The sequence below is a fragment of the Jaculus jaculus genome, chromosome 10 (genome assembly GCF_020740685.1).
Source record: "Jaculus jaculus isolate mJacJac1 chromosome 10, mJacJac1.mat.Y.cur, whole genome shotgun sequence".
NCBI lineage: Eukaryota > Metazoa > Chordata > Mammalia > Rodentia > Dipodidae > Jaculus > Jaculus jaculus.
In genome coordinates this window covers 111020906-111048903 of record NC_059111.1, presented here as the reverse complement: position 1 = coordinate 111048903, position 27998 = coordinate 111020906, and the positions used below count along the sequence as shown (strand labels likewise).

The following is a 27998-nucleotide window of genomic DNA, read 5'->3' as shown; positions in this document are numbered from 1 at the left end:
CAAACAACTAACTGCCCTGAGAAACGCTTAATCTTGCCATGTTGGTGCTATGATGGGCTGTGTGGACGCTACTCAGGACTTGGGCGCTGAGTGCTAGAGGCTGCCACCTTTCAGCTGGATCCCACCAACCAAGAAAAAAGCTTTTGCCTACATTTCCAGCTGCGTTGTCAGCAGCCAGACCACATCTAGAGACCCCAATTCGGAGCCCAGAGGCCAAGAGCCAGTTTCCGTTGTGTCAACATAAAAAGATAACTCTCTTGGGCTCAGTTCAAACACCTTTGACTACCCCTAACCCCATGCCACCTATTGCCTAAGTTACATCCCTCGCCTTCCAAAGTGTGATTCCCAAGCACTCCTAACAACCCGACTACCAGTGAATCTCTACCTCATGGTCTGATCCAGCACACACTATCCAAGACATAGGAAAAAATCTTACTTTAGAATAAACAGAAACCAGGGAAACTACATGCTGAGAATACAGTGATGCAAATGCTTTCATTCTGATCCCAACACCACATTCTTCACTCACCAAGTGGTCCAGGGGTAGCCAGAGGCCTATACGGGTCCTTAAGCCCTCTCAAGAAGTCCACAAGGTCAAAATTGTTTTTGTAAAGTACTAAGACACTCTTTATCTTTCTCAGTTTTATCCTCTCATGAGTATATTGAAGTATCCCAGAGGCCTCAGGGCTGGGAATTAGATACTATGAGAGGAAGTAATGGAAACAAAAAAACCCAAAACATATGGATGTAATGGAAGCCATGCTTAGATGGAAGCCAAGCTATAAACACATTAAAATGAGGAACTGAGGCTGGAGGAATGGCTTAGTAGTTAAGGTGCTTGCCTTCAAAGCCTAAACACCCAGGTTCAATTCCCTAGTACCCACATAAGCCAGATACACAAAGTTGCCAGAGATTGTTTGCAGTGACTAGAGTCCCCTCCCGCGCGCCCCCCCCGCTTCTTTCTCTCTCCCTCTCTCTCTCTCTCTCAAATAAATAAAAAAGAACCATCTCAACTCATAACAACGTATAACTTCTTTAGAAATTAAGAAGTGGAGGCCTCCAGGTTAAGGAATGAATTAATGAATTAGAAGAGACAGGATAACAAAGACCAGACTGTACCAAAGAAAGAAAAGGAGGAGTCAGAAATTACAAGATTATCAAATAACAGAAAACCCTAGAGAATCAGAAAAGCTGAGCAGCAAAGTGAGAGAACAGTCTCTTCAGCTCTATTGTGGAAGGGAGCTGAAGACTCACCCACAATTTAAGTCAGGTGGTTCTGCTGCAAAGAAGATACTGACAGTCCTAGACACAGACAAGCCCACAGTGCTCACAAACCTTTAATCAAGTTAGGGGATTTGACGTGTTAACCTTAGAGAAGAAATGTCCTTCCCCATATCTCTGGCCTCCAGCCAAGTGCCGGAGAGGAGGCCTACAGTGGTAAGAGTTATAAATAACTATTTAATTAATTTTAAAAAAGATTCCTCTTCTTGTAGTCTATAAGAAGTATACCTCACTGCAAAGATATACATACCAAAAAATAAATAGATATGGAAAAAGATATGCCAAGTAAGTAAAAGAGGAAAACAGCATAATCAAATCTGCAAAAGTAAATTTCAGGTCAAAGTTATCTAGAAGATATAAAGAAGACCACTGCATATTAACAAAAGGAGCAACCCATCAAGAAGATGTAATGAGGGCTGGAGAGATGGCTTAGCAGTTAAGCGCTTGCCTGTGAAGCCTAAGGACCCCAGTTCGAGGCTCGGTTCCCCAGGTCCCACGTTAGCCAGATGCACAAGGGGGCGCAAGCGTCTGGAGTTCGTTTGCAGAGGCTGGAAGCCCTGGCGCGCCCATTCTCTCTCTCTCCCTCTATCTGTCTTTCTCTCTGTGTCTGTCGCTCTCAAATAAGTAAATAAAAAGAAGATGTAATGATTGTAAGTATATATGCATCAAAAAGTGACTCACCCACTTCATTCAGTGGACGAAAGGGGGAAGATATGTCCAGATACAATAACCCTATTCTCATCAGTAGATAGGTCATCCAGACAAGAAAAAACTTTCAGAGTTGATCTGCAATGAGTGCTTAATATGAAAATTAGACAATGACTCTTTGGAGAGCCAATTGGGTTAGAAAGGAAGAAATCTCACACATGACTTTGATGCCCTTATGGAAAATAATCCAGGCAGCAATTTTATTCCCTTTCTGTGGTGGAAGAACAAGGCAGAAAGACAGCCACCTATAAACCAGCAAGTGAACCCATCATATACTAAATTTCTTCGTGCCTTGATGTTAGACTTCAAGCGTCCAGAACTACAATGCGACCCCACTGAGGAGGGTCTCCAGTGGAATGAGGGCAGGTAAGATGGAAAAGAGAATACCAATACATGTATCCATATGAAATATATTGTTAATAATAATAATAAAAGATTTAAAAATAGTTGGAGGTGTTGGACAGATAGCTCAGCAGTTAAGGTGCTTGCCTACAAAGCCTAAGGACTTAGGTTTGATTCCCCAGTACCCATGTAATGCCAGATGAACAAAGTGAAACATATATCTGGTGTTTGTTTGCAGTGGCTAGAGGCCCTGGCATCCTCTCTCTCTCTCTCTCTCTCTCTCTCTCTCTGTGTGTGTGTGTGTGTGTGTGTGCGTTGTGTATGCCTCTCTCTCTATCTCAAATAAATAAATAAATAAAATATTTTTTAAAAATAGTTTGTCACTTAAGCCACCCAATCTACAGTATTTTTATTATAACAACCCAAACAACTTAAAATAGAGGATGAAATCATATGATTGTCTCAGTAGATGCAAACAGAAATCATTGACAAAAATCCAACACTCAACAAAGTAGGAATAGAAGAATATTGCCTCAACCTCGGTGAGGTCACCCACGTAAAAATACACTGACAACTCCTAATGAAGGGAGACTGAAGCCTCGCTAAGACCAGAGGCAAGACAAGAATGTCCACTCTCCCCACTACCATTCATTATTATCTAAGATGGTCTCATTGGTTAAACTAAGCAAGAAAAAGGAATAAAAATCATCCCAGTTAGAAAGAAAAGAGTAAAACTCTATTCACAGAAGACATAACCTTGTATGTAGACAATCCTAATAAACACATACAAAAACTAGAGCCAATAAATGTCAGCAGCTTGCAGGACTGAAGGTCAAATATGAAAGTCAATTATATTTATGTATACCAGAAACAAGCCATCTGGAAACAAAGTTATATAAGCAATCCAGTTTATCAGAGCACTAAATATAGTAAGATGTCTAGGAATGAATCTAGAAAAGTTAATATAACATTCATGCTACAAAAGAGCTCAAAAATATAAAAGATCTGAGTAAAGGGATTTGTCTTCATAGACTGCAAGACATTTATATTATAATGGTATTACACCACAAACTTGATCCACAGATTTAACACAATCCCGATCAAATACCAGCTAAATTTTATGCAGAAATTAGCCTGCTAGTTCTTAAATTCGCATTGAAATGCAAGTGAACTAGAATAGCCAAAACAATCTTGAAGAAGAACAAGTTGGAGGACACATACCTCTGACAGGAAAATTTGTTCCAACCCTCAGCCATCAAGCTACATGTTAATGGCATAAGCCTAGATGTACCAACTAGTAAGAGAGAATTGGGAGTCCGGAAATAAAGCCATATTCTTATAAGGATGCCAAAATGATTCAATAGGAAAAGAATTAACCTTTAGTAACACGTAGTTCTGGGATAACTGTCTGTGTACACACAAAAGAATGAAAGTTGCGCTTCTCCCTCAGACTGCCTGCTGTAGTTACCTTCTCATTGCCAAGACAGAGCACACAAGAGAAGCATCTGATGGGAGGGAAGTTCTTACTTTGGCGTACAGAAGCTTCATGATGGCAGGGGAGAGCACAGCATGACCAGAAGATGGACATCACCTCTACCACAGCAGGAGAGTGAAACAAGTTCTGACAAGGGAGGGCTAATGATAACACCCGCAGGCATGCCCCCCAAAAGACATCCCCTCTAGCAATATGCCACTCCCAAATCGCCATCAGCAGGGTACCAAGCATTCACAACACACGAGTTTATGAGGGAAAAATTAATTCAATTTACATAAAAAAACCTAAGCCAAATATGGCGGCACATGCCTTTAATCCCAGCCCTGGGGAGGCAGAGGTAGGAGGATCTCTGTGAATTCAAGGTCACTCTGAGACTACATAGTGAGTTCCAGGTAAGCTTGGGCTAGTGTGAAACCCTACCTCAAAAAAAAAAAAGAAGAAGAAGAAGAAGAAGAAGAAGAAGAAGAAGAAGAAGAAGAAGAAGAAGAAGAAGAAGAAGCAGCAGCAGAAGAAGAAGAAGAAGAAGAAAAGGAAGGAAGGAAGGAAGGAAGGAAGGAAGGAAGGAAGGAAGGAAGGAAGGAAGGAAGGAAGGAAGAAAGAAAGAAAGAAAGGACCTAAATATAATAGTTTGAAAAAAACTTACATCTATATCTTTTCTTTTTTTTTTTTTTTGGTTTTTCGAGGTAGGGTCTCACTCTAGCCCAGGCTGACCTGAAATTCACTACGGAGTCTCAGGGTGGCCTCGAACTCATGGTGATCTTCCTACCTCTGCCTCCCTAGTGCTGGGACTAAAGGCGTGCGCCACCACACCCGGCATTACATCTATATCTTTATTATCTTGGATTGAGTAACGGTTTCTTAGGTATACTGGACATAGTGAAAATTACAAGAATTTTTGCTTTTATGAGCAATATCAAGAAAGACAACCCACAGATATGATAAAGCATTTGCACATCATGTATATAAAAAGAAACTTACAATGCATAAAGAATTATCACAACTTGAAAATAAAGAGACTCCTCCTTAACTGGTGAGATGGCCCGCTGGTTAGCAGCACTTCCTGTGCATGCATGTGGGATACAGGAGGCCTGAGAGGCTGCTGGAGTTCAAACCTCAGGACCTGCATAAACAGCTGAACATGGCCACGCGCATCTGTAGCCCCAGTCACTCAGGTAAGCAGAGACCCAAGAGTTACCAGAGCTGAAAAAATAACAAGCTCGGGAATCAGTGGAGAGATTCCTGATCAAATAGAAATGAGCGGAAGAGTAATGAAGCTCAAATAAGAACAGGTAGGAGCGGGGCACCCAGTGTTCCACTCAGGCTGTGTGGACACACGCACATGCACTCCCACGTGGAAGCAAAGACACTAAAGACTATTACTCAAAATGGGAAAGATATCTTAATGGATATTTTTGCAATGAAGTTATATAGTCACTAAGTACATGTAATAGTCTCAAGATCATCAGGGAAATGAAAATCAAAACTACATTAAAATTATTTTTCCCTTCCACTAGAACGACTATAACAAAAGCAGATAGGTAATAACAAGTGTTGTTGATAATATGATAAGAATATATGATAAGAATATAAAATGGGATGCCTTCTTGGAACACAATGTGACATTTCCTAAAACATAAAGTGTAAAATTACGATATGATCCAGAATCTGTACCATGAGTTATACCTAAGACAGTTGAAAATATATTTTCACATAAGCTTTGACAGTCTCCAGAAATATGATTCATAATAACCAAAAAAGGAAAATCACTCAAACGTTTACTAACTACTGACTAGATAAAAAATGTAAGATTTATATGTGTGTGATATCAATTTGGTTATAAATAAAGCTCCAACATGAATGAATCCAAAGATATTATGTTAAGTGAAATAATTCCATTTAGAAAAATATACTAAATAATAAATTAATAAACATGGGCACTAGTGTAGAGGTAACTAAGAGATGGTAGAAAAGAGGGAGGAAGTGGCTACTTATTAAGAAATTATTTATTTATTTATTTATTTGCACGTGTGTGTATATATGCATGCCAGGGTCTCTTGCCACTGCAAATGAATAGCAGCTGCTTGTACCATTTTATGTGGATGCTGGGGAATTGAACCTGGGTCAGAAAGCTTTGCAAGCAAGTACCTTTAATTGCTAAGCCATCTCCCCATCCTGAAAGAGACCATTTATGGGTATGATGCTAACTTTCTAAAATGATGAAACATTTTGGATTTAGATAGTAGTGACAGAAACATTGTGAACACACTGAAGAAACAGAGCCATGTATTCGAAAGGATTAACATAAGGTATATCTCATCTGCCACAGTAGCAAAAAATGTGACCTGCCATATTTTTAAAACAACATGAAAATTCCAGAAGAAAACATCAAAAATCCAGGAACCTTCAAGGGTCTAGCTGCCACTAAAATTCAGGAAAACTAGATCACATAAAAAGCAGCAGAGAATTACAGAGCTCAAATTTTGCCTGAAAAAAGCACCTTGTGGAAGGAAGGGTTTAATTTGGCTCACAGTCTGAGGATACAGCCCATCATGGTTAAGAAGTAATGGTGGCAGGAACTTGAGGGAGTCAAGAAGCAGAGAGAGATGAATGCTGGTGTTCAGCTCACGTTTTCCTTCTTATTAGGTCTTAACTTGAGCCCATGGAATGGTTATTCCCACAGTTAAGGTGGGTCTTTCCTCATCTGCACACCTAATCCAAAACTCCCTCACAGACATGCCACAGATGTACCTGCATTGTGATTCTAAATCCCATCAAGTGGACAAACTTAGCCATCACAACTCCCCCTTTATCAACCCCACACTCAGCACTGCACATTTAAACCCCAACTTGCCATCCATTGTCTCCACAGACTCGCTGCCATCACATTATGTAAAATGCATTCAGTCCAACTACAAAAGTCCCTATAGCCTTAAACAGTCCTAATAGTGTTCAAAATCCCAAAGTCTCTTCTCAGATTCAGGCAATTTCTTAACTGAGTCCCTATAGTATCAAAAAACAAGTTACATATATCTAATATACAATAACACAGAATTAAAAAAAATAGCCATTCTAAAATGAAGGAATGAGGACATAGCAAGGAAAGACATGACCAAAGCAAGACTAAATCCCAGCAGGGCAAATACCAAATCCTACAGTTCCATGTCCAGCATCTAGAGCTCGAGATGAAATCATTTGGGTAGCCCCATCCCTCCATCTCTGTCACTTGCACGCATTGTCTCTCTCAGGCCAGCTCCATTTTTGACTATAGCTTCACTCAGCAGATAGCCTACACTTCTGGCATCCCCAACCTTCTGGGATCTCCATGGTAACATAGGCTTCCCTTGCATAGCATCAGTGGCTCTCAGGGTATGGTAGTTTAAATAAGGTGTGCCCCGTATACACATGTGTTTTGAATACTTGCTTCTCAGCCGGTAAAAATTTGGGAGGTGGAGACTTTGCTGAAGTAGGTGTGTTGTTGGGGTCAGGCTTAGGGGTGTTATAGCCAGCTCCCCCCTTTCCATAACTCACTCTCTTGCTTCTATTTTCTACCTGCTATTGACAAGGAGGTGATGACCAGCCTTACGCTAACATCTTTTTGCTCTACCATCTTTTTTCCCTGTCATAAAACTTCCCCTCACAACTGTAAGCCAAAATAAAAACTTTTCTTCCCATCAGCTACTTTTATTCAGGTATTTTGTTCCAGCAATGAAAAGGTAACTGCAACACAGGGCTCCGTACAGAGAATCCAACCCTGCCACACATTGTTCTCAGGCGTTCTCTGGCATCGCAATGCAAGATTCTACAACCACCTCAGTCTTCACATTTTTTTTAAATTTTTTATTTATTTATTTGAGAGCGACAGACACAGAGAGAAAGACAGATAGAGGGAGAGAGAGAGAATGGGCGCGCCAGGGCTTCCAGCCTCTGCAAACGAACTCCAGATGTGTGTGCCCCCTTGTGCATCTGGCTAACATGGGTCCTGGGGAATCAAGCCTCGAACCGGGGTCCTTAGGCTTCACAGGCAAGCGCTTAGCCGCTAAGCCATCTCTCCAGCCCTTCACATTTTTTATGTCTACAAAACTAGTGCTACCTAAACCATGCTACCAAGTTCTGCTGCCCACTTGGGATGGAATATGACCCTGTGGACCACAGCTGCATCCACTTGTGTACTGGCTGACCCTAGGGAAATGCTTCCCTTGGGAGGTACTTTATTCCAGTCATCAGCATTCTCAGGTTAGTAATATACCCTTTTAAAAAAAGATTATTTATTTACTTGAGAGCAACAGACAGAAAGAGAGAGAAATAGGCAAAGAGAGAAAATGGGCATGCCAGGGCCTCCAGCCACTGCAAACGAACTCCAGACACAAGCGCCCCCTTGTGTATGTGGCTTACATGGGTCCTGGGGAATTGAACCTCGAACTGGTTCCTTAGGCTTCACAGGCAAGCACTTAACTGCTAAGCCATCTCTCCAGCCCCAGCAATTTACCTTTTAAATGAATTTGCACTTTAATACATTAGAACCTTCAGTGTGTGTAAGGGGGTATTATTTTCTTTGCCCCAGTGAAGAGAATGAGGTTTCTCCTTAATAGTGCTAATCTTGCTAAAAATTTCAGATGTTTTGTCATCTTTACTCTTTTTTTTTTTTAATTTTTTTTATTTATTTATTTGAGAGCAACAGACACAGAGAGAAAGACAGATAGAGGGAGAGAGAGAGAATGGGCGCGCCAGGGCTTCCAGCCTCTGCAAACGAACTCCAGATGCGTGCGCCCCCTTGTGCATCTGGCTAACGTGGGACCTGGGGAACGGAGCCTCAAACCGGGGTCCTTAGGCTTCACAGGCAAGCGCTTAACCGCTAAGCCATCTCTTCAGCCCAGCCATCTCTCCAGCCCAGATAAAATATTTTTAAAAAAGAGTAAAGATCGGGCTGGAGAGATGGCTTAGCGGTTAAGCGCTTGCCTGTGAAGCCTAAGGACCCCGGTTCGAGGCTCGGTTCCCCAGGTCCCACGTAGCCAGATGCACAAGGGGGCGCACGCATCTGGAGTTCGTTTGCAGAGGCTGGAAGCCCTGGCGCGCCCATTCTCTCTCTCTCCCTCTATCTGTCTTTCTATCTGTCACACTCAAAATAAATAAAAAATAATGAGCAAAATATTTAAAAAAAATAAAAAGATTTAAAAAAAATATTTTATCTATTTGTTTATTTGAGACAGAGATGGAGGGAGGGTGAAAGAGGGAGAAAGGCACATCAGGACCTCCAGCCACCGCAACCCAACTCCAGACACATGTGCCACCTTGTACATCTGGCTTATGTGGGTGATGGGGAATCAAACCTGGGTCCTTAGGCTTCACAGGCAAGCACTTTAACCATTAAGCCAGTTCTCTAGTTCCCCATCTTCACTGTTTTTGTCCAAAACTTTTGCTCACAATCTTCTCCTTGCCAAACTTCATGTTTTTGCCACTCACTCGTTCTCTCTCTGTGTCTCTGTCTCTCTCTCTCTCTCCCTGTCTCACTATAGATGTCAGTAACAGTGAGCAGTAACCATGACGCAGCCTGAATATTATGCTGTCTTGAAGTTTCCCCCACCAATTAAATTAGTTCCCTATCAACCTCACTCAACTTCTCATGGTTAGAATGTAGCCCCTAGTATGCTCTTCAGCAGCACATACATTAAACTTGGAACAACACAAAGGAAGATTAGCAAGGCCCCTACAGTCACACACTTTGCCAGAACATCACACAAATAGCCTCTATTCCAGTTCCTGATAGAGGACTCGTTTCCCTTTGAATCCTTATAAGCCAGGCCTCCACTATCCACATTTCTCTCATCATTCCTATCTTCTAAATTCCCACCATATCAGCCCATCAAAGTCTGCTTATAGCACTGTAAGGCTTTTATAACCCAAATTTCCAAATTCTATTGTCAGGTTTATCACAACAATGGCCACACTGCTGATGTCTACTTTCTATATTAGTTGCTTATCTCACTGCTGTGACAAAAGCAACAGAAAAAAAGATCTTAATTTGGCTCACAGTTTGAGGTAGAGCCCATCGTGGTGGAGAAGAAATGGTGGTAGGAACTTGAGGTGCCTAGTCACACGGCATCCATCATCAAGAAGAAGAGAAAATTAATGCTTATACTCGGCTCACTTTATCCTTTTACAAAGTCCAGGACCATCAATATACAGGATCGAGTGCACCACAATTAGATCATTCTTTCTACTTCTATTTATTTAACCTAGAAACTCCCTCTCATAACTTCCCAGGTTCATTTCGACTGTGATCCTAAGTCTCATCTAGTTGACAAGATTAACTATCATCAATCCCATCAGCAGATGGAGCAGACAATGAAAATACACTAAAGAGAAACTAAACAACTGTGACTATGTCAGAGTATACTAAAAGACATCAAGAAAGGAGCACAAATTTAGAACACTCAGAAATGATGGGACAGAGCTCAGCAACAAATGAAAACTAAACGAGAAGAAAAAGCATAGAATTCATAAAAACAAGATATTTAAGATGATTAAAAGGTAAAAACAGCTTGAAAATCCTTAATAAAATATCTATAGTTATATTGTCAGGTACCCACTGTAAAGGCATGCATTTTACATGAAAATACTGGGCAAAAATAACCAACCCCAGACATGTCCTGATAAAAATACTGAATTTATTATGAAATGAAGTACTTCAGGGATCTAGACAAAAGACCAGGACTGGGACCCAAAATTCCCTTCCTGAGCACTTACACAGACCCCTGAGCATTCAACAGCATTCAAACAGCCAGAACAAGTCAAGTGGATGAGCCCTCCAATGGGGAGAGCTCAGCAGGTGGCTGAAGAAGGTGCTTCATCTGTACAAGGAAACCTAACTCAGCATTGGGCCAGAGCTAGAGCCAGATCCAACAACTACTGAGACAACATGAACTTCAAACACAACTGTACAAATGCAGGAAGCCAGAAAACACAAAAACCACATAATGGGTGATTCTGTTCTATGAAAAATCCAGAAAAGCAAATCTACAGAGCCTGAAGTTGGTGCCAGTCCGAGTTTGTGGTACTCATGCAGTTGGCTGTAGTCAGGCATGAGATTTCTTGGTTCTAAACCACTGTGGGCTGCAGCCCACCCAGCTCCACAAGTACAGTGAAAACATTTCACCATGGCCTTGGCCTGCCCTTGAACTTATGACTCATAACTTGAGGACTGCACACCGTGCCTACATGCTCATGTGATTAGGTGGACAGCCATTTGAAAAAAGGAACAAGGGCTAGAGAGATGGCTTAGCAGTTAACATACTTGCCTGCAAAGCCTAAGGACCCAGATTTGATTCCCCAGTACCCATGTAAGTCAGACACACAAGGGGCATATGCATCTGGAGTTTGTTTGCAATAGCTAGAGCCACTGGCATGCCCCTCTCTCCCTCCCCCCTCCACTATCTCTTGTTCTCCCTCAAAATGAAATAAATAAATAAAATATTTTTAAAAAAAAAACAGGAACAAACTAAAATAAATGGGTAGACCCAAGCAAAATATCATGAGCTGTTTTCAGTGATGAGGGCTGTCTGTTAAGACAAAGCAAGGGAGCAGCTGTGCTGAATTTCAGGTGACACACTCAACTACCAGGATGCACCATTTTCCTCAGGAAAGTCAGGATACCTGCATTTACAATGCTGAAAAGACGGAATAAGCCCTGAGGTCCTGAAGGACGAGAAATAACCTGCATAAGTTCATAAAAACACACATAAACACTCAAACGTACACATTGTGGGTGGTTTTTCCCTGTCTGATGCATTTTTGCAGCATATTTTAAAAGTGTGCTGAAAAACACAACAATTAAAAACTATTAACAAAAGAGTCCCGCCCTAAGGAATATAAAGAGCAAGTCTGGCAGTTCGCATTTGCTGGCTGCTCTTGTGTCTCTCTGGTGGATGGTGAAGGGGGCCGGCTTCTTCCACCAGGATGATGCTTCCCCTGGACTCTGAAAGCCTGAAGTAAACCCTTCCCGCTCATTAAAAAAAGAAAAACAGAAACCCCAATGATACGATCACACAGGCAGCTTACACCAGAAATAAGAGTGAAACGCACTGTTTCTACTTCATATTCATGGATGGCCTTGCCCATGTGTTAATAAGCTTGTTGCTGACTGATGAACTTCCTTATCCAAACAGAATGGATCAGGTATCTTGGTATCCCTGGTGCTTGGATGCACCAATGAACAAGTGGGGCCAGGCCACAGCTAACAGCAGAGTTAAGACATACAGATAGTAAATAAGTAGCTGAATGTCATAAATATTATGAAGAAAATGAGCTCAGGGAAGTAGGACTGAAAAGCAAACATGGACCGAGGCAGGCAGTCCTGCACATGCGCCTCAGAGTGAAGGCTAACTACCCCATCATGAGTCAGCCTATAATGTGGGCCTGAACAAGAAGGCAAGCCTCTGATTTCCCAGGGCAGAGTGTGATGTTAAAATAAGAAAGTCTGTAAATGGAGTCAGCTGCAGCCTAAGGAGTCAGTAAGGGGCAGGGGGAGCTCAGCTGTCTATGTCCATGAGCCCCTCAACCCAGCAGTGGGAGTTTGGTGGGTGGACGCAGCGTGGCAGCTTCACGGTGGCCCACCATTGGCTTTCTGCTCATTACATTTTACATTCATCACATTCGTTTTGTTTATGTATTTCTTTCCATTCTCTTTTAAGGAATTATGTTATGACACTATTTTACTTTTTTAAAAATAAATTTGCTTTTCCCCTGTTTTGCTTTTGACATATAGCCCAATAGTCAGGAGACTTTTGTCAGGAAATGATCTATAGTTGTTTTCATGACAGCAAGTTACATGCCAACAAGTAACATGTAAATTCCGAATTTTAATGGCTTGTCAGAAAATGCAAAATGCGTTTTTAAAAGCTTAATACATGTGAGAACACTGTGCCCATATACACAAGAATGGCAAAACAAAATGATTGGATTTTGTTCCTTGAAGTATACTTTTATGTGGAAGAAGGAAGCTGGACTGTTAAATTCCTCAGCTTTCCTTCTTCATATGGTAGATTCCAGAAGGCAGAGAGACATACCCTATTATAGTCCAACAACTACACTCCAAGGAGGTCTCATAGCACAGAGAGGAACACTCCCCCAACACTGTATGGATATCGTTACCGGGGAGACTGGGTGCTCAGATTCTGAAGAGCCTCCCTACCCTGAAACTTCCTTCAGGTCAGGCTAGCCAAGATCAGGGCACCGGTGGAATCCGAGCGTCCTTCCCCAGGTAGAAGCCCCGTAGCATCAGGCACAGTGGGATCTGTCAGGAGCAGGGCTTAAAACCCGACAGGCCCAGAGTGCATGAGTGAGGAGGAGAGTGGGAGAAACCGTTAGGAAAATCAGATGACACGTGTGGACCCAAGGACAGTGTCACAGGAGGGTCACAAAGTGCTTCAGGCATGCACACACGTACCTACGTGTTCATGTACTACGTAAGGGCATATGCATAGACACATGTATATGTGCAGGACCACTTCGTGCAGTGGCATATACCCGTGTGCACTGCTGTGTGTGTGCATTATGTGTGTGCAAGCATGTGCCTGTGGCAGGGCTGTGTGTATTCGTGTGTGTAACGGTATGAAGGGTGTGCACTGTGTGTGTGGATCACCCGTGGCTCCCCTAGAGTCTCACAACTACCTAGTGACACCTCGATTTCTTTTTACCTCATGTCTGCAGTGCATGACCCTCTTCTGCTGCCACTCGGGAAATGCTCCCGCCCCGCTGTGCCCCACGGACGCTTGCGGCACACTGACACACACTCCTCAGATTGTTCTTTGATGTCAAGTTGAGCTTAAGTGGCAGGAAGTCCCGCTAGGACAAGGTGGCACTCTGGACACAGAAGCTAAGTGGAGCTCCAAGAAGAGGAGAAGATGTAAGAAGTAAAACTCCCACCTCGAACCTTGACGGAAGCGCCGTCCCGAGCTCTGCATGCGCTCCTTCTCTTCCAGCAGCTGGGAAGTCGCTCGTCCTAAGCTGGGCTCGCTTGTAAGCACGGCTTGCACACTGGCCCCGGCCATGCCGGTAGCAAGGGGCTTATCAGAGAAACGCGATGGCTTTCTGCCCTACCTGGAAGGAACCACTTATCCTCCTGGGGTGAGTCCCATGTATTCACAGCCTGGTGAAACGTGGCTCACAGGAAGGGTCTTGATGGCCAAGCTTCAGCCTTCCGAAAGACATGCTCACTCTACGTGTGCAGTAAGCCATCTGCTTAGGAAAAGCCGGCCCATCTGTTCACCATTTCCTAAGGGGTTGTGCTTCCTCTTCTTAGGAGACAAGTAGAAAACAAAGTCCAGCAGAGAGAACGTGGAAGAAGGAGAACACAGTTGCCCTCACCCAGCTTCTCTGCACTGCAAACTCTACTTTGGTGGAGGTGTGCGTAGCTACCCACTCCCTGCCCCGCCCTGGCCCTGCCCTACGTCCTCACCGACACCGCCCCACGCCTGATCTTCGCTTGCATCTGCACTCCCGGTGGCACCGTTAACTTAGCCGTCTGCGCTTACATCCAAGTCTCCTCACAGTTCCCTCTACCTAGCGTCCACTCATCTTTCAGTTCTGGCCCCCTGCCTAATCCCTCTTATATAATTTATAGTTTTAAGACAATTTTCAACTTTTAAAAAGTGTTATTGCTGGGTTTGGTGATGCATGCCTTTAATCTCAGCACTCGGGAGTCAAAGGTAGGAAGATCGCCATGAGTTCAAAGCCACTTGGGGACTACATAGTGAATTCCAGGTCAGTCTGGGCTAAAGCGAGACTCTGACTTGAAAAATGAAAATATAAAAAGTAGTATTGATCCTCAGCCTATATGTATTAGTCAGGGTAGAAATAGAATCACTGGACGGGAAGGAAAGAGTGAGGATTGGGAGGAGGGAGGATGAAAGGGAGGGAGAGAGGAAGGAAGAAGGGAGGCTTAGCACAGGTTTTGGCTCACTGAGTTCTGAAGGCCCAGACGTCCCACAACAGCCCATCTGCAGGCTGGAGCATTCAGGAAGCTGGTGCTATAACTGACCGAGGCCAGAGGAGCATGCTGGAAAACCAAGTCCCAAGGCCAGACAGCCCGGCATTCTGATGTGTGTGAAGAGAACGCTGTTCTTCCATCCAGGCCTCCTGTGCTGAGGACACACCTTTCCCACTCAGTCCTGACCATGCCCCCTAGATACGCTCATAGATGCACCCAGAAGTAACCCTTTAACCAGCTACACATGTGTTCCTTAACCTAGTCTACTAGCACTTTAATTAACCACCCCACTGTGACAGGAAGTTTGAATTAAAAACACGTTATGAGTTTTCCCTCTAAGATGGGAAGCCCTATGCTCTGCACTCACAGGGTCAATGACTGCCTGTAAGCTGTATGGCTTTAGTTACTTCTTGGTTTCATGGGGTTGCAAAGTAGCTGGTCTGCTAGTCACTTTGTTCTGTCTGTTTTGTTTTATTTTTTGAGGTAGGGTCTCACTCTAGCCCAGGCTGACCTGGAATTCACAATGTAGTCTCAGGCTGGCCTGAGCTTCATGGCGATCCTCCTACGTCTGCCTCCTGCGTGCTGGGATGAAAGGCGTGCGCCACCACGCCCAGCTGTCTCTTAACTAGATGTTTGTGCTGCAAGGGGAGCAGAAGCAGGCCTTCTAACAGCTTCTGCTTGAGGCTTCCCTGGAATATCAAATGTGTGGTCTCTTCAGCCTTGGGTCCAACATTCCCTCCTCATTCCTCTCTCCACCACAGCACCTGCTGCTTGCCAGACAGGGTATGGAGCTTGCGTCCTAGTTAGAACCAAAGAAAATGACAAGGGTAACCACAGAGCGTCAGCGGCCAGGATTTCTTCACATGAGCCTCATTTTATTGACAAACACATGCAGATCCGACTCCCATTGAGTCTGTGGTGCCAAAACAATGATGGTAACAAGTTTGGTGTCTGTCCCAAACCACAACCTAGACCCAGTGTCCTGCCAGGCCTGTTAAATGCCTCTGGGTGAGACTCAGGCAAACTGTTTTAGGCTCACATTAAGGCTGTACCAGATACACACCTCCCAAAGGAGGCAGCTTGCTGTGACGCTTGATCACTGTCACTGAGGAAAGAACCAGAATGCACTTGTCCCTTGGAAAATGTACTTATTTCTCTGTATTTGAACTTGTGCACAGAATGAAACTCAAAAAGAAATCTTTGTTATATCCCCACTGGAAATGAGTAGGGACATATCTGAATGGCACCTCACATAATTAGAAGTGGAGTATAAAAATGAATATTGATCAATATTTATAGATATTCACATTAATAAAATATTTTCAGTATTCTGTTTCATTCACATAACCTTCAGGATAACCCTGTTAGAGCCTCAACATTTGCCAGGGTGCAACCAAGACTCAGAGAAGCTGCAACGTTTCCTGAAGAGCTTGGTGATTTCTCACAAAACTGAACATGCTCTCTCCATGCGAACCATTAATTGTGTTCCTCAGTATTTACCCAAATGAGTGAAAACTCATACTCACAGAAGAACCCGCATATGGACGCTTACAGAAGCTTCATTCATAGTGTTACAACCTGAAGCAAGCAGGGCCCTTCCATACGGGAATGGGGCAACTGTGCTGTATCAGACATGGAGCCTCCCTCAGAGGTAAAGGAAATGTGCTATCCAGCCATGAAATCACACCGAGGAAACCTTATACTTATCACTGTGAGAGAAGCCAGTGGCACAGCTACACAGCATGCAATTCCAATTCTGACACTTCGGAAAAAATCAAGACCATGGAGATAGTAAAAAGACTCAGTGGTTGCAAGGGCTTGAAGGAAAAAAAAATTGTATCACTTTTTCTTAAGATGTGAGTTCACAGCAAACAAGCACGGTGACAGAACAGAGCAATGGTTATACTCAGCGCTAGCTTGGTGAGCCAATGGGTCCATTGGCCTTACTTACAAGGGCCTGAGTTACCTCAAAATAGCTGCATTACCAAAAAGACCCATCCCAGTGTGGGCGAAAACCTTCCCAAAGCGGCATAGATGGAGTCCCACCTCAGTGGACCCGTTCAATGAACTCTAGTATCTCCCAGGACCACACAGAGCTGGCGTAGGATTACATTCTAAATAAACAAGTGCACAAGACCATTATAAAAGGAGGAAAAGATGGTGACATCAAAATAAAACAGACACTGATCGAGGGGGGTGGGGGTATGACGGAGAGTGGAGCTCTGAAGAAGAAAGTGAGGACGAAGGAATTATCATGCTTAATGGTCTATAATCATGGAAGTTGTCAATAATACAAAAATAAAAATAAAATAAACAAGTGCCTGGAATCTCAGGTGAGAGTCTAATGTTGGGCCCTCACCCTGGCTTACAGTACCAAATATTAGTCCCCTCCTATAGGGTATTTTTACAACCCATCAGAAAGGAATTGGTCGCATCCATATTACTTGTGCCAGAGTACACATGTTGGCATGAAAATAGTTTTAACACACTGTGTCCATAGCTGAGCAAGACTATTCATAACAATTCCTCTTCAGCAGCTTTCATAAAACTGAGAGGGAGTCAGATGGCTTTGTGAGGCAAGTAGAGTGACAGGCCCCTGACAATAAAGGCAGGAACATCTGCACTTGCTGGAGATCAAAGGATGATCTGACTTCTTACCTCTTGCCTAAAGGAGTTCCTTAGATTTGTTTTTGCCCTCCCCCCATACCTGAGCCTCTCCCTGGGAGGATAGGTCTCCTTTGCGAGATTTTAAATCCAATCCTGACATTGTGGTTGGTCAAGTTCAGCCCCTACAACTTGACATAATAGCTAGCCTCTCTTCCTGAGCCAGCCCCCAGCCCAGACCAATCAACTCTCCCTCTGGCTCACCTGCACCAGAAGGCAAAGCCCAAAACAGCAAGGCTATGAACTCGTTTACAAGGGGATGGTAAGCTCTCTGGGATGTCTGACCACTCCTGAGTCTCCAGGCTTCTGTGAATTTCCTCTCATCTCAGCCAAACTGGGCTGAAACTAGGAGAGAACCCCGTAACCCCTACGCCTACATGGGCTCTTTACTCCCTCCTGCCCTCCACATGGCAGGAGTTCTTCGTACGTTCTTAGGACAACATGTGATAAGTGTCGTTGCATGTCTTTCAAAACCCACCAGATGCATATGGCCTAAAGGAATCTTGTTGTAAACTACGAACACTGAGTGATAATAACCAATTAATTTTAATTCATGAAGTGTACCCAAACCCAGATGGTAATGATAGGGAAGGGGACACATGCCATCTCTGTACCCTGTAACCCAGATGGTGATGATGGGGAGGGGGAATTTGCCACCTCTGTACACCATAACAGGGGTGGTGATGATAGTGGCGAGGGCCTAGCCATCTCTTACCCACTAACCTAAATGGTAATGATAGAGAAGAGGGGATATGGCATCTCTGTACCAAAGCCCAGATGGTAGTGATAAGGGAGGGATCATATGCCATCTCTTACCCACTAACCTTAATGGTAATGAGATGGAAGGGGGAATATGCCATCTCTGTACCCTGTGAGGGAAGAAGGGATATACCTGTGCCCTCTAACCCAGATGATAATGATAGGGAAGGGGACATGCGCCATCTCTGTATTCTGTAACCCAGACGTTAGTCATAGAAGAGGGGGAAATCTGCCTTCTATCTACCCTCTAACTGAGATAGGTAGATGATAGGGAAGGGCATATGCTTTATCCTACCCACAAACCAGGATAGTGATGATAAAAGAGCGGGAATATTCCTTCTTTGTAAACTCTAACCCAAATGGTAATGATGGAGGAAGTGGTATTTGCCATCTCTATGCCCACAAACCAACATGGTAAAGATACAGGAATTAAAGAGCATATGCCTTCTCTGTACCAAAGAGTCTGCTGCCCAGGTCACACCACCCACATACACCTCTGCAGAACAACCTACAGCCTGCCCCCAGTGACTGGGCATAAGGGAAGGGGTAGATTCAGACTCCTCACAGCTGCTGGGCCCAGGCTCGACACTGGCTTCAGGAAACCTCACATGCCACTGGGGCCCTGTGGTCAGAATGGGAACTCCTGGAGTTGCAGCCCAGGTCCATCTCAGAGTGGGTGCAGTGGGGTGCCAACCCATCCTATAGTTACTTTCCTGGCTCCAGAAGCTATGACTGAAACATATGCACCCAGTAATCTGGAAAAGTGCTTTGGTTCCTGTTGGCATGAGGGCTTGTTTGGCAGGAAGGGCCAAGTAGAGCTGCCTCTTCCCATATAAAAGGTGAAAGATTCATATGATCTGAAGAGAAACCAGAGTATGTCTTCCTGTATAAAACATGAACCAAAAGAAAAGCACATTCCTGGAGGGGAGACAAAGAGTCACCATCAGCAAGGGCTTGAAAAATTAATGGTAGTTACTCATAGCACATCCTCATGTGTCTATGTGGTGGAGCAGACACATGGAGCCTGGAGAGCGAAAGTTCTTGCCATTAACTCATTCAAACGGCAGCACAGCGTCACTGCTGTGTTGGATGTGGGTTCTCTGTATGTTATCACTTCTACTACACAGCCATTGAATGGGAAAGTGCCTTTCCCTCTGTAGAAAGAATCAACAGCAGCTATTTCTTCCACCTGACAGGGCCAGCAGTACACTTTTGCTGCTCTGCATCAAAGGCACTTCAACTCGCCATCCCTCTCCATGATCTGATCTCAGGGACCTGAACCACCCTCCTTCCCTAAAGACACTGTGGTCCCTGGCACTAATCGTTATGCTAAGGGGCCCCAGTGACCAGTGGCTATGCACATTGTCAAGACGCTGCGTGTTAAAGGGCGTGTTAAAGGGTGTCAATGGAGACAGCCTAAAGAAAGTCTCTGCAGGTGAACCCAAGCCAAGATACTTAGAATTTTGGAATAAACAAAGAGCATCTCTGTAGAGATCCTTTAAGAAACTATTTTGGGGGTAGAAAGGTATAAGCAAGGATGGGAGATGGAAGTAGTTGAGGAGAGAATAAAGATATATGAAAAGGTCATATGGAAACTTTATATAATAAATTTATATATTAAATTACATATTATATATATAATTATTATACAATAATATTACAAATTATTAGAATATACTTATATTTTATATATTATATAATTATAATTATTAAAATGTAAATAATAAAAATTATATAAAATGTATATAATAAATTCTTTGTTAGCTAATTAAAAAATATAATGGGGGCTGGAGAGATGGTTTAGTGGTTAATGTGCTGGCCTGAGAAGCCTAAGAACCCAGGTTTGATTCCCCAGTACCTACATAATCCAGATGCACAAGGTGATACAGGCATCTGGAAATTGTTTGAAGTGCCTGGAGGTCCTGGCATGCCTATTGTATCTCTCCACCCCTCCCTCTCTCTCTCATTCTCTCTCTTTCTCTCTCTCTCTCTCTTTCCCTCCCTCCCCCTCCCTCCCTCTTTCTCTCTCTTAAATAAATAAACAATAAAAAATTTAAAAAGTATAATGGGGAAAAAGAGTTTGAAGGGATGTACCCTGGGTGGATGGATAATGCTCCTCCCAAAAGCCATAAGTTACTATAGGGAAAATCTCAGCACAAGGAGTAGGATATCTCAAAGTGAGTTGTTGGTCAGTGAGGCTCTCCAAAACAATACAGGCTGTTTACTGTTCTTGGTTGCTCACCAAAACAAGATGGTAAGACCCTGTTACAGTTACCTTCTTATTGCTGGGACAAAACACACAACCCAAAGCAGCTGATGGGAGGAGAAAGGTTTCATTAGGCTTACAGCCTCAAGATGAAACTTCATCACAATGGGGAAAGCATGACACAAGCAAGAATCTGTCACATACACTGGGCTTGGAGCTGAACTAATAAACCCCAGTGGCATACCTCCTCCAGCACAGTTCTACCTCTCAAAGGCTCTACCATCTTGGGAGTGAATATAACTCTTATTTCCAAACACATGAAGTTATGGGGGACAAGCTTCATTTCAAACTACCACAGACCCTATTGCTGAAGATACCATAATATCATATTGGTTGTGGGTCACAGAGAAATCAAGCTGGAAGCTTCCTCCCTACTGACTAGGTTCTATTCCGGCTGCTAGGGGAGGTCAACAGCATTACCCAGCAGTGAGCCCTGCATGCTACACAAACCAGAGAAGATGGTGTGCCCTCTGGCGTGATAGTGGAGCGCCTGCTATGGCAACAGCCATCTGCTTTCAGATTGGATTTGAGGCCTACTCCACAGGAAGGAATCCGTGTCTGGTACTGAAACCTAGTCAAAAGGAAAATCGTAAGCCCAAGAAGGGAAACTACTACTGCTATTTGGCTCTATCAAATTACCCTCTAAATCTTTATTTACCCACAGTTTAGTGCTACTCTTAGATTTGGTCATAGAAGCTTCTTTTTTTTAAATATTTTTTGTCATTTTTATTTCTTTATTTGAGAGTGACAGAGAGAGAGGGAGAGAAAGAGACAGATAGAAAGGGAATGGGCGCGCCAGGGCTTCCAGCCACTGCAAACGAACTCCAGATGCATGCGCCCTCTTGTGCATCTGGCTAACGTGGGTCCTGGGGAGTCGAGCCTCGAACCAGGGTCCTTAGGCTTCACAGGCAAGCGCTTAACTGCTAAGCCATCTCTCCAGCCCAGCTTCTTTTTTAAAAAAAGAAATTTTGTTTATTTATTTGAGAGCGACAGACACAGAAAGAAAGACAGATAGAGGGAGAGAGAGAGAATGGGCGCGCCAGGGCTTCCAGCCTCTGCAAACGAACTCCAGATGCGTGCGCCCCCTTATGCATCTAGCTAACGTGGGAATGGGGAACCGAGCCTCGAACCGGGGTCCTTAGGCTTCACAGGCAAGCGCTTACCCACTAAGCCATCTCTCCAGCCCAGAAGCTTCTTTTTGTGGTGAGCTGTGACTACTGCGGAGATATAAAACCTTTCAAACAAGTGATTGTTGGTTGCTCAGCATTAGAGAGATCACTATTTCAGTGCTCGAGGAACACTGCAGAAGGAAGGGTAGAATGTAAGTCCAGAGAATGGGGAGACGTGCTGTGGAGCACTATCTTCCAGACCCAACATGACCTCACAGTATCTGCCATTACCTTAGACTTTCACAATATTGGGCTGTCAACATTCTGCCATGGATTGTGAAGGAGGGCATGAAGTCCTCATCCCTCCCTGGGGTGTTAACGGAAGCTAATGGTTTCCTAGGGAGGGGAGACATTAACTTCAATGGTATAGTCACTAGTAAGTTTCCCGTGCTCCAATAAATACCCCCTCCACCCATGCTCATGCGAACAATCCCAGTTAAACTTAATGCGTCACCAAGAAAGAAAGGGACTAGTTGAGAATAAGAAGAGTCTCAGTAGGAAGATGTGGAGGACAAGAGAAAGTCATAGGAGATGAATATGATCAAGTATATGGTATATTTTAAATATATATATACACACATACATACATACACAAAAATTGTCAAATAAATTTTTTGATAGATAGAAAAAAAAATTGCTTGTGCAGCTGCTATATCAGCCAAAATTCAAGGTCTGGCTCACAGCCACTAACCTTGTCAGAAACCTTTGGGGTCATTGGTCAGGGGCCTGAGTTGGAACTAGCATGCCAACCTTGTGGCCTCTAGAGAAAAGCCCCCACACTTGATAGCTGCTGAATCTAGGAAGGCTCTTGGGCAGGGATCTGTGGGACAGACACCAAAAGAGGCACAGGACCTGGCAGAGACGAGAGTGGATGACTCAGCTCCCTGTCTGCCTTCCCTTTACTTCTCCGGGTGCCTTCAGCTGGAAACAGCAACTTCTAGTTTCTCAGTGAGCTATTGAGGCCCACAGCATAGTCCTATTTCACTCCTCAGTGCAAGCTGGGCCTGCAGGCCAGTGCTCGGGATCCAGATCCCAGTCTTTCAAAGACCACTTTGGCCACCGTTGCATCCTACAGACCCTCTTCCACAGTGGCTGAGCCTGTTCTTACTTTGGCCCTGAAAGACTGAAGTGGGGAGAGTACAGGAAGCCAGGTTTCTTTGTACAGCCACAGATTCCGTGATGGGAATTAAGAACACGAAGACATTCCCATGCAGGACTGATGAGGGCCCAAATACCCAGGAATAAAGGTGTGCAGCTTACCCATGCAGGGAACGATGGAAAAATGGTCCCCTCTGAGAACAAAGGGAGTGTGTAACAGACAGCAGAGAAAGGAGACTAGGCACAAGGTCTGTGCAGGAATGAGCCTGAAGGATATGCTCTACTTCACTTCCACTTCAACATGAATATGAGTTCCTCCAGCATAGATCATAAACAGGCTTGTCATTCCTTTGTTCATTCCCTCACCATCTCAGATAAGAAGCGCTAATGCCTCTGCAATACTTACATACTTAGCTTTTTACCTCACAATTTCAGTTATGGGATATAAAAGGGAAGTTACATTAGGTAGGACGGTACAAATTTGTCAGCGTTGTTTTGTCTTATAGGGAAGGGAAATAGCACTCTTGCCATCAAAGTTGAGGTCACAAAGAAGGAACATGTCTGGTCTATCCTGAGGGACTCAGCATGCTATGGCCTCCTCACATTCTACCACATCTCTTCTCAACAGGACCCATGGGCGTCAGTAGTTGTCAAGAAGCTGGGCAAGCTCACATAGACGCGCTTGCATATGGAGCCATTAGAAGATCCACTTCTCTGAATAAGCCCAAGAACACCACAAGAAGAATACACCACAGTCCAAGCACCTACAGCCATCAAATTAGCCTAAGTCAGTTTACAGAACCTCTAACAAGCCAATGCACCTGCCAGCTTCCAAAATGATGACACAGGAAGATGTCCCCAAAGTGTACAAACCACAAAACTTTCCTGGACCAGTGCATAAGCCCTGTGCATTATGTACAGGAGTCCTGTGACCCCAAAAGGAATATTGTAACCTCAAGGGAGCTCTGTGACCCCACAGGGGTGCTGTGACCCAGTGAAGAGCTGTGTGACACCAAAGAGGTGTATTGTGACCCCAAGAGGATGATTGTGGCACCAAGGTGTGCCCTGTGACCCAAGGGGAATGCCATGGCCCCAAGGGAGCACTGTGACCGCCCTTCAAGGGAAGTATGGAGGCCTAAGTCCCGGGTGCCAATGATTGGTTATCCCCTGTCCTTAGGACATGTGGCTCTCTTGCCCGTGAGCTTTGCCCTTGCACTGTCTCATGGCACTTCATGTGGCCACTGACCACTGCTCATCCAAGGTTGGCCCTCATAATATGCCTCCCCTCAACATAAAATTATCAACATTCAGCATAAAATTACATATGAGATTGTAATTTTACAAACTATCTTCTTAGCAGCCCTGTAACAGCAATGTCCTGCAACAAAACACTGCAGAAGTGCCTGGGCTGGGACCAACTTCCAGGCTGGCACAAGTGTCCAGCCCGGCACTGCAGGCAGCCAGCCTCGGTCAGAGCAGCCTTGTGTCCCTCACCCCAAGAAGAGCGTCCCCTGTGCTGCGCCCCTGGACACCAGGGCTCCAACTCCTCACTCACGACCACCTGGAGCCTGGGTGTCCCAGAAATAGCCTCTACCAACATGCACGGCCGGGAGTGGCCACCCTGGTTACCTGTGTGGGAGAGCTTATGTAAGATGACCCTCTACCAACATGCACGGCCGGGAGTGGCCACCCTGGTTACCTGTGTGGGAGAGCTTATGTAAGATGCCCCTCAGGCGCTGCAAGGCCCCTGGAGACACTTCATAGCGGTGTGCGTCTATCACCGGAACTTTTTGGCACCTTCCAAACACGCCATCTGTAGAAAGAGAACAGGAATGAGAGAGCTTTGATAGTCTATCTTCAGAGTGCAGGAAGGCCCCACACAATATTTTATTTGCTAGTTAGACTTGAGCTCAGCTTCCAAAAAACCAGATGAGCTCAGCTTCTTAAAAACAAAAGAGAGAGAGAGAGAGAGAGAGAGAGAACAATTGTAACTTGTAAGCATCCGGAAAGTGGTGGGTATTATGTGGAAAACACAGATGTGAAAGGGGGACCTATGATACCCATATAGTTTGAATTATTTTATTCTACCATTCCCGCCTCCCTTCACATTTTGTAATTCACTTTTTTTTCTTGTGAAACTTTGCTTATGAGAACATGGTGGCAGAAAGACAGCCCCATTCAGGATCAGTTACCCACGCAGATAGCAGAGCACCCTGGAAACATAATCATTAACCTGCAGACGCTACAGGATGACACTGAGAGGTGCTCCATGCCATGCTCCCTGACTGTACGGGGAGGAATGTGGGAGAGCAGAGGGTCTTCCTGCACCCTGCTTTATTTCACTCTCGTGTGTTTGCTATGACAGACTCTGCCGTCCACATCCTTTAAGCCACACCTTCTAATTAATTTAGAGCCTAATTAGTCTGCTTTTGGCAAATTGTTCTAGCTTAAACTTGCTTCCTGGGGGGTTTCAAACATTCCAATTACCTTCTTTGACTTACACAAAGGACTGATTCAGGGACCAGTGCTTGCCACACAGGGCGACCATCTGCAGATCCTGGCCACGGAGAGAAAAGGTTTCTCTCATTGTTCGCAGCAGTCTCATTGTGAATGTGGCTGAGGAAAGCCATTCAACTGCAACAAGTTTAATTAGAAGAAACAAATTTGCCCAGTACTTATGCCAGCACATAATCACCGCTCTGACTACAAATATGTTCATCATAGATGGTGCCCTGTGATTTGCAGAAAGCAATCTTAAGTATTGAAAGCATCTTGTGATTTCTAAGGGCCTTTGCAAACCAAACGACAGGACAACCTTCCCAGCTGCACAGAGTGGACCAGCAAAGGTCTGGAGGGCCCTCGAGGTCGGCTCTGCCACAATGCCCTTGCCACACTGGCCCCATCGCACTGCCCCTGACACTCTACCCGTGCCACATTGACCCTCAGGCCCCGCCTTGTCACTGTGCCCCTCCACTGCGCCCCTGACGCACTGCCCTCCGTTTCAGTAGTGTTATAATTAATGCTTCGACTACAGAAAGCCGCAGCGGCTCTCAGGAGTAATCTTAGAAGCAACATGCACCCCCCCCACACGCACACACGCACTTCAGCACAGCAGACAGGCTACACACATGACCACAAGCAGCAGTGTCCCTGCTGACTTGCTTTCGTTGAACCGAGAAATGTGTGCTGGCGTTTGGGGAAAATATAAAAATCAGATAGAAGGGGGAAAGAGACAAGAGAGAAAAATGAAGACCTGATTAAAACTTCTACATTCCATGTGAAAGTAGAATTGTGACATCCAGGAATTACGTGGAGTGTCAAGATTGCCCAGGGATGTGGGTTTTTTTTTGGTGTTTTTTTTAATTTTTAATTTATTTATTTGAGAGCGACAGACACAGACAGAAAGACAGATAGAGGGAGAGAGAGAGAGAATGGGCACGCCAGGGCTTCCAGCCTCTGCAAACGAACTCCAGACGCATGCGCCCCCTTGTGCATCTGGCTAACGTGGGACCTGGGGAGCCGAGCCTCGAACCGGGGTCCTTAGGCTTCACAGGCAAGCGCTTAACCGCTAAGCCATCTCTCCAGCCCAGGGATGTGTTTTATAAATGAGGGAGTGGACACTGAGTGCCATTCAAAGACCACAAGACTATGGATGAGGAAGCGCATAGCTGAAGGAAAAGGAATGGAGTCAGATCCAAGAGTCACGGCTGAAGTCCTCACCCATGTTCCCAAAAGCCAGGACCCACCAAGCACCCTATTTTTACAGGAAGAATGTGAGGGTCACAAAGGAGACTTGCCACCAATGTTGTGGATGGCCAGCATGATCACTGTGCGTACACTGACATCTGTGCCTGGAGGACAGCCAACATCGCATTTGGCATACACCAGGGAAACACTGGCATGGGTTATGGTGGTTGGGGTTTGGCAGTGCCCAGGTGAAGGTCAGCCCCAGCCAACTATACTCAGGCATCTGCAACCAGAGGCCAAGGATAAACTTGATGATGAACACTCAAGAAATCTATCTGTTGTAATTAAATGCTCCCAGAGACACGGCTTCCTTTGAAAAGTTGAAATCATTCAGGTATCATAAGGAAAATAGCCAAAGGCAATTCCTATTAATTTTGGAATTTTCTAATAAGTTCTCTCCTAGAGTAGCATCACTCTAAATGTGGTTTGTTACAAACAATGTTAAAAATATATTCTCAGAAAAGACAATGACATCAAAATAAAAGAGAGGCTTATGGAAAGAGGGAGGGTATATGATGGAGAGTGGAATTGTAAAGGTGAAAATGGGGGAGGGGAGGGAAATATCATGGTTTATTGTAAGTATAGAAATTATCAATAAAAAAAAATTAAAGGGCTGGAGAGATAGCTTAGCAGTTAAGTGCTTGCCTGTGAAGCCTAAGGACCCCGGTTCAAGGCTTGATTCCCCAGGACCCACGTTAGCCAGATGCACAAGGGGGCACACGCATCTGGAGTTCGTTTGCAGTGGCTGGAGGCCCTGGCGCAGCATTCTCCTTCTCTGTCTCTGTCTCTGTCTCTCTCTCTCTCTGCCTCTTTCTCTCTCTGTTGCTCTCAAATAAATAAATATAAATAAACAAAAAATTTAATTAAAAAATTAAAAATAGGGATGGAGAAATGGCTTAGTTGTTAAGGCATTTGCCTGCAAAGCCAAAGGATCCCAGTTTGATTCTCCAGGACCCACATAAGCCAGATGTGCAAGGGGGTACATGCATCTGAAGTTCATTTGCAGTGGCTGGAGGCCCTGGTATGCCCATTCTCTGTCTCTCTCTCTCTCTCTCTCTCTCTCTCTCTCTCTCTCTCTCTCTCTCTCCCTCTTTCTCTCCCTCAAATAAATAAAATAAGTTTTTATATTCTCAGGCTGGAGAGATGGATCAGCAGTTAAAGATGCTTGCAAAGTCTGATGGCCTGGGTTCAATTCCCCAGCACCCCTATAAATCCAGATGCACAAAGTGGCACATTCATCTGAGTTTGTTTGTAATAGCAAAAGGCCCTGGTGTGCCTATTCCCTCTTTCTTTCTAATCCATTTATTCCCTCTCTCTCTCTCTATGCAAATAGATAAACAAAAGTATTTTTAAAAATATTTTTAAAATTCTCAAAATACTATTAGATTTTCCTGAAACCTTTTCTTTAAAGATCTTTAAAATATAATAAATATACAATCTATAACTCTTTATCCTTTGACAATTAGCTTTACCTTGTGGGCTGGG

The 27998-nt window shown here is 44.3% G+C and overlaps 1 protein-coding gene across 1 annotated transcript in view; it reads right to left on the bottom strand.

Annotated features, from left to right (window-relative positions):
* The window catches only part of Ptprn2 (protein tyrosine phosphatase receptor type N2), a gene marked incomplete at its 5' end in the record, with an annotated part of 831187 nt that overhangs the window by 554955 nt on the left and 248234 nt on the right, over positions 1–27998 (bottom strand). The window contains one exon of the mRNA XM_045160998.1: positions 24466–24579. Coding sequence (XP_045016933.1) covers positions 24466–24579 — 114 coding nt within the window. The remainder of the gene's footprint in view (positions 1–24465; positions 24580–27998) is intronic.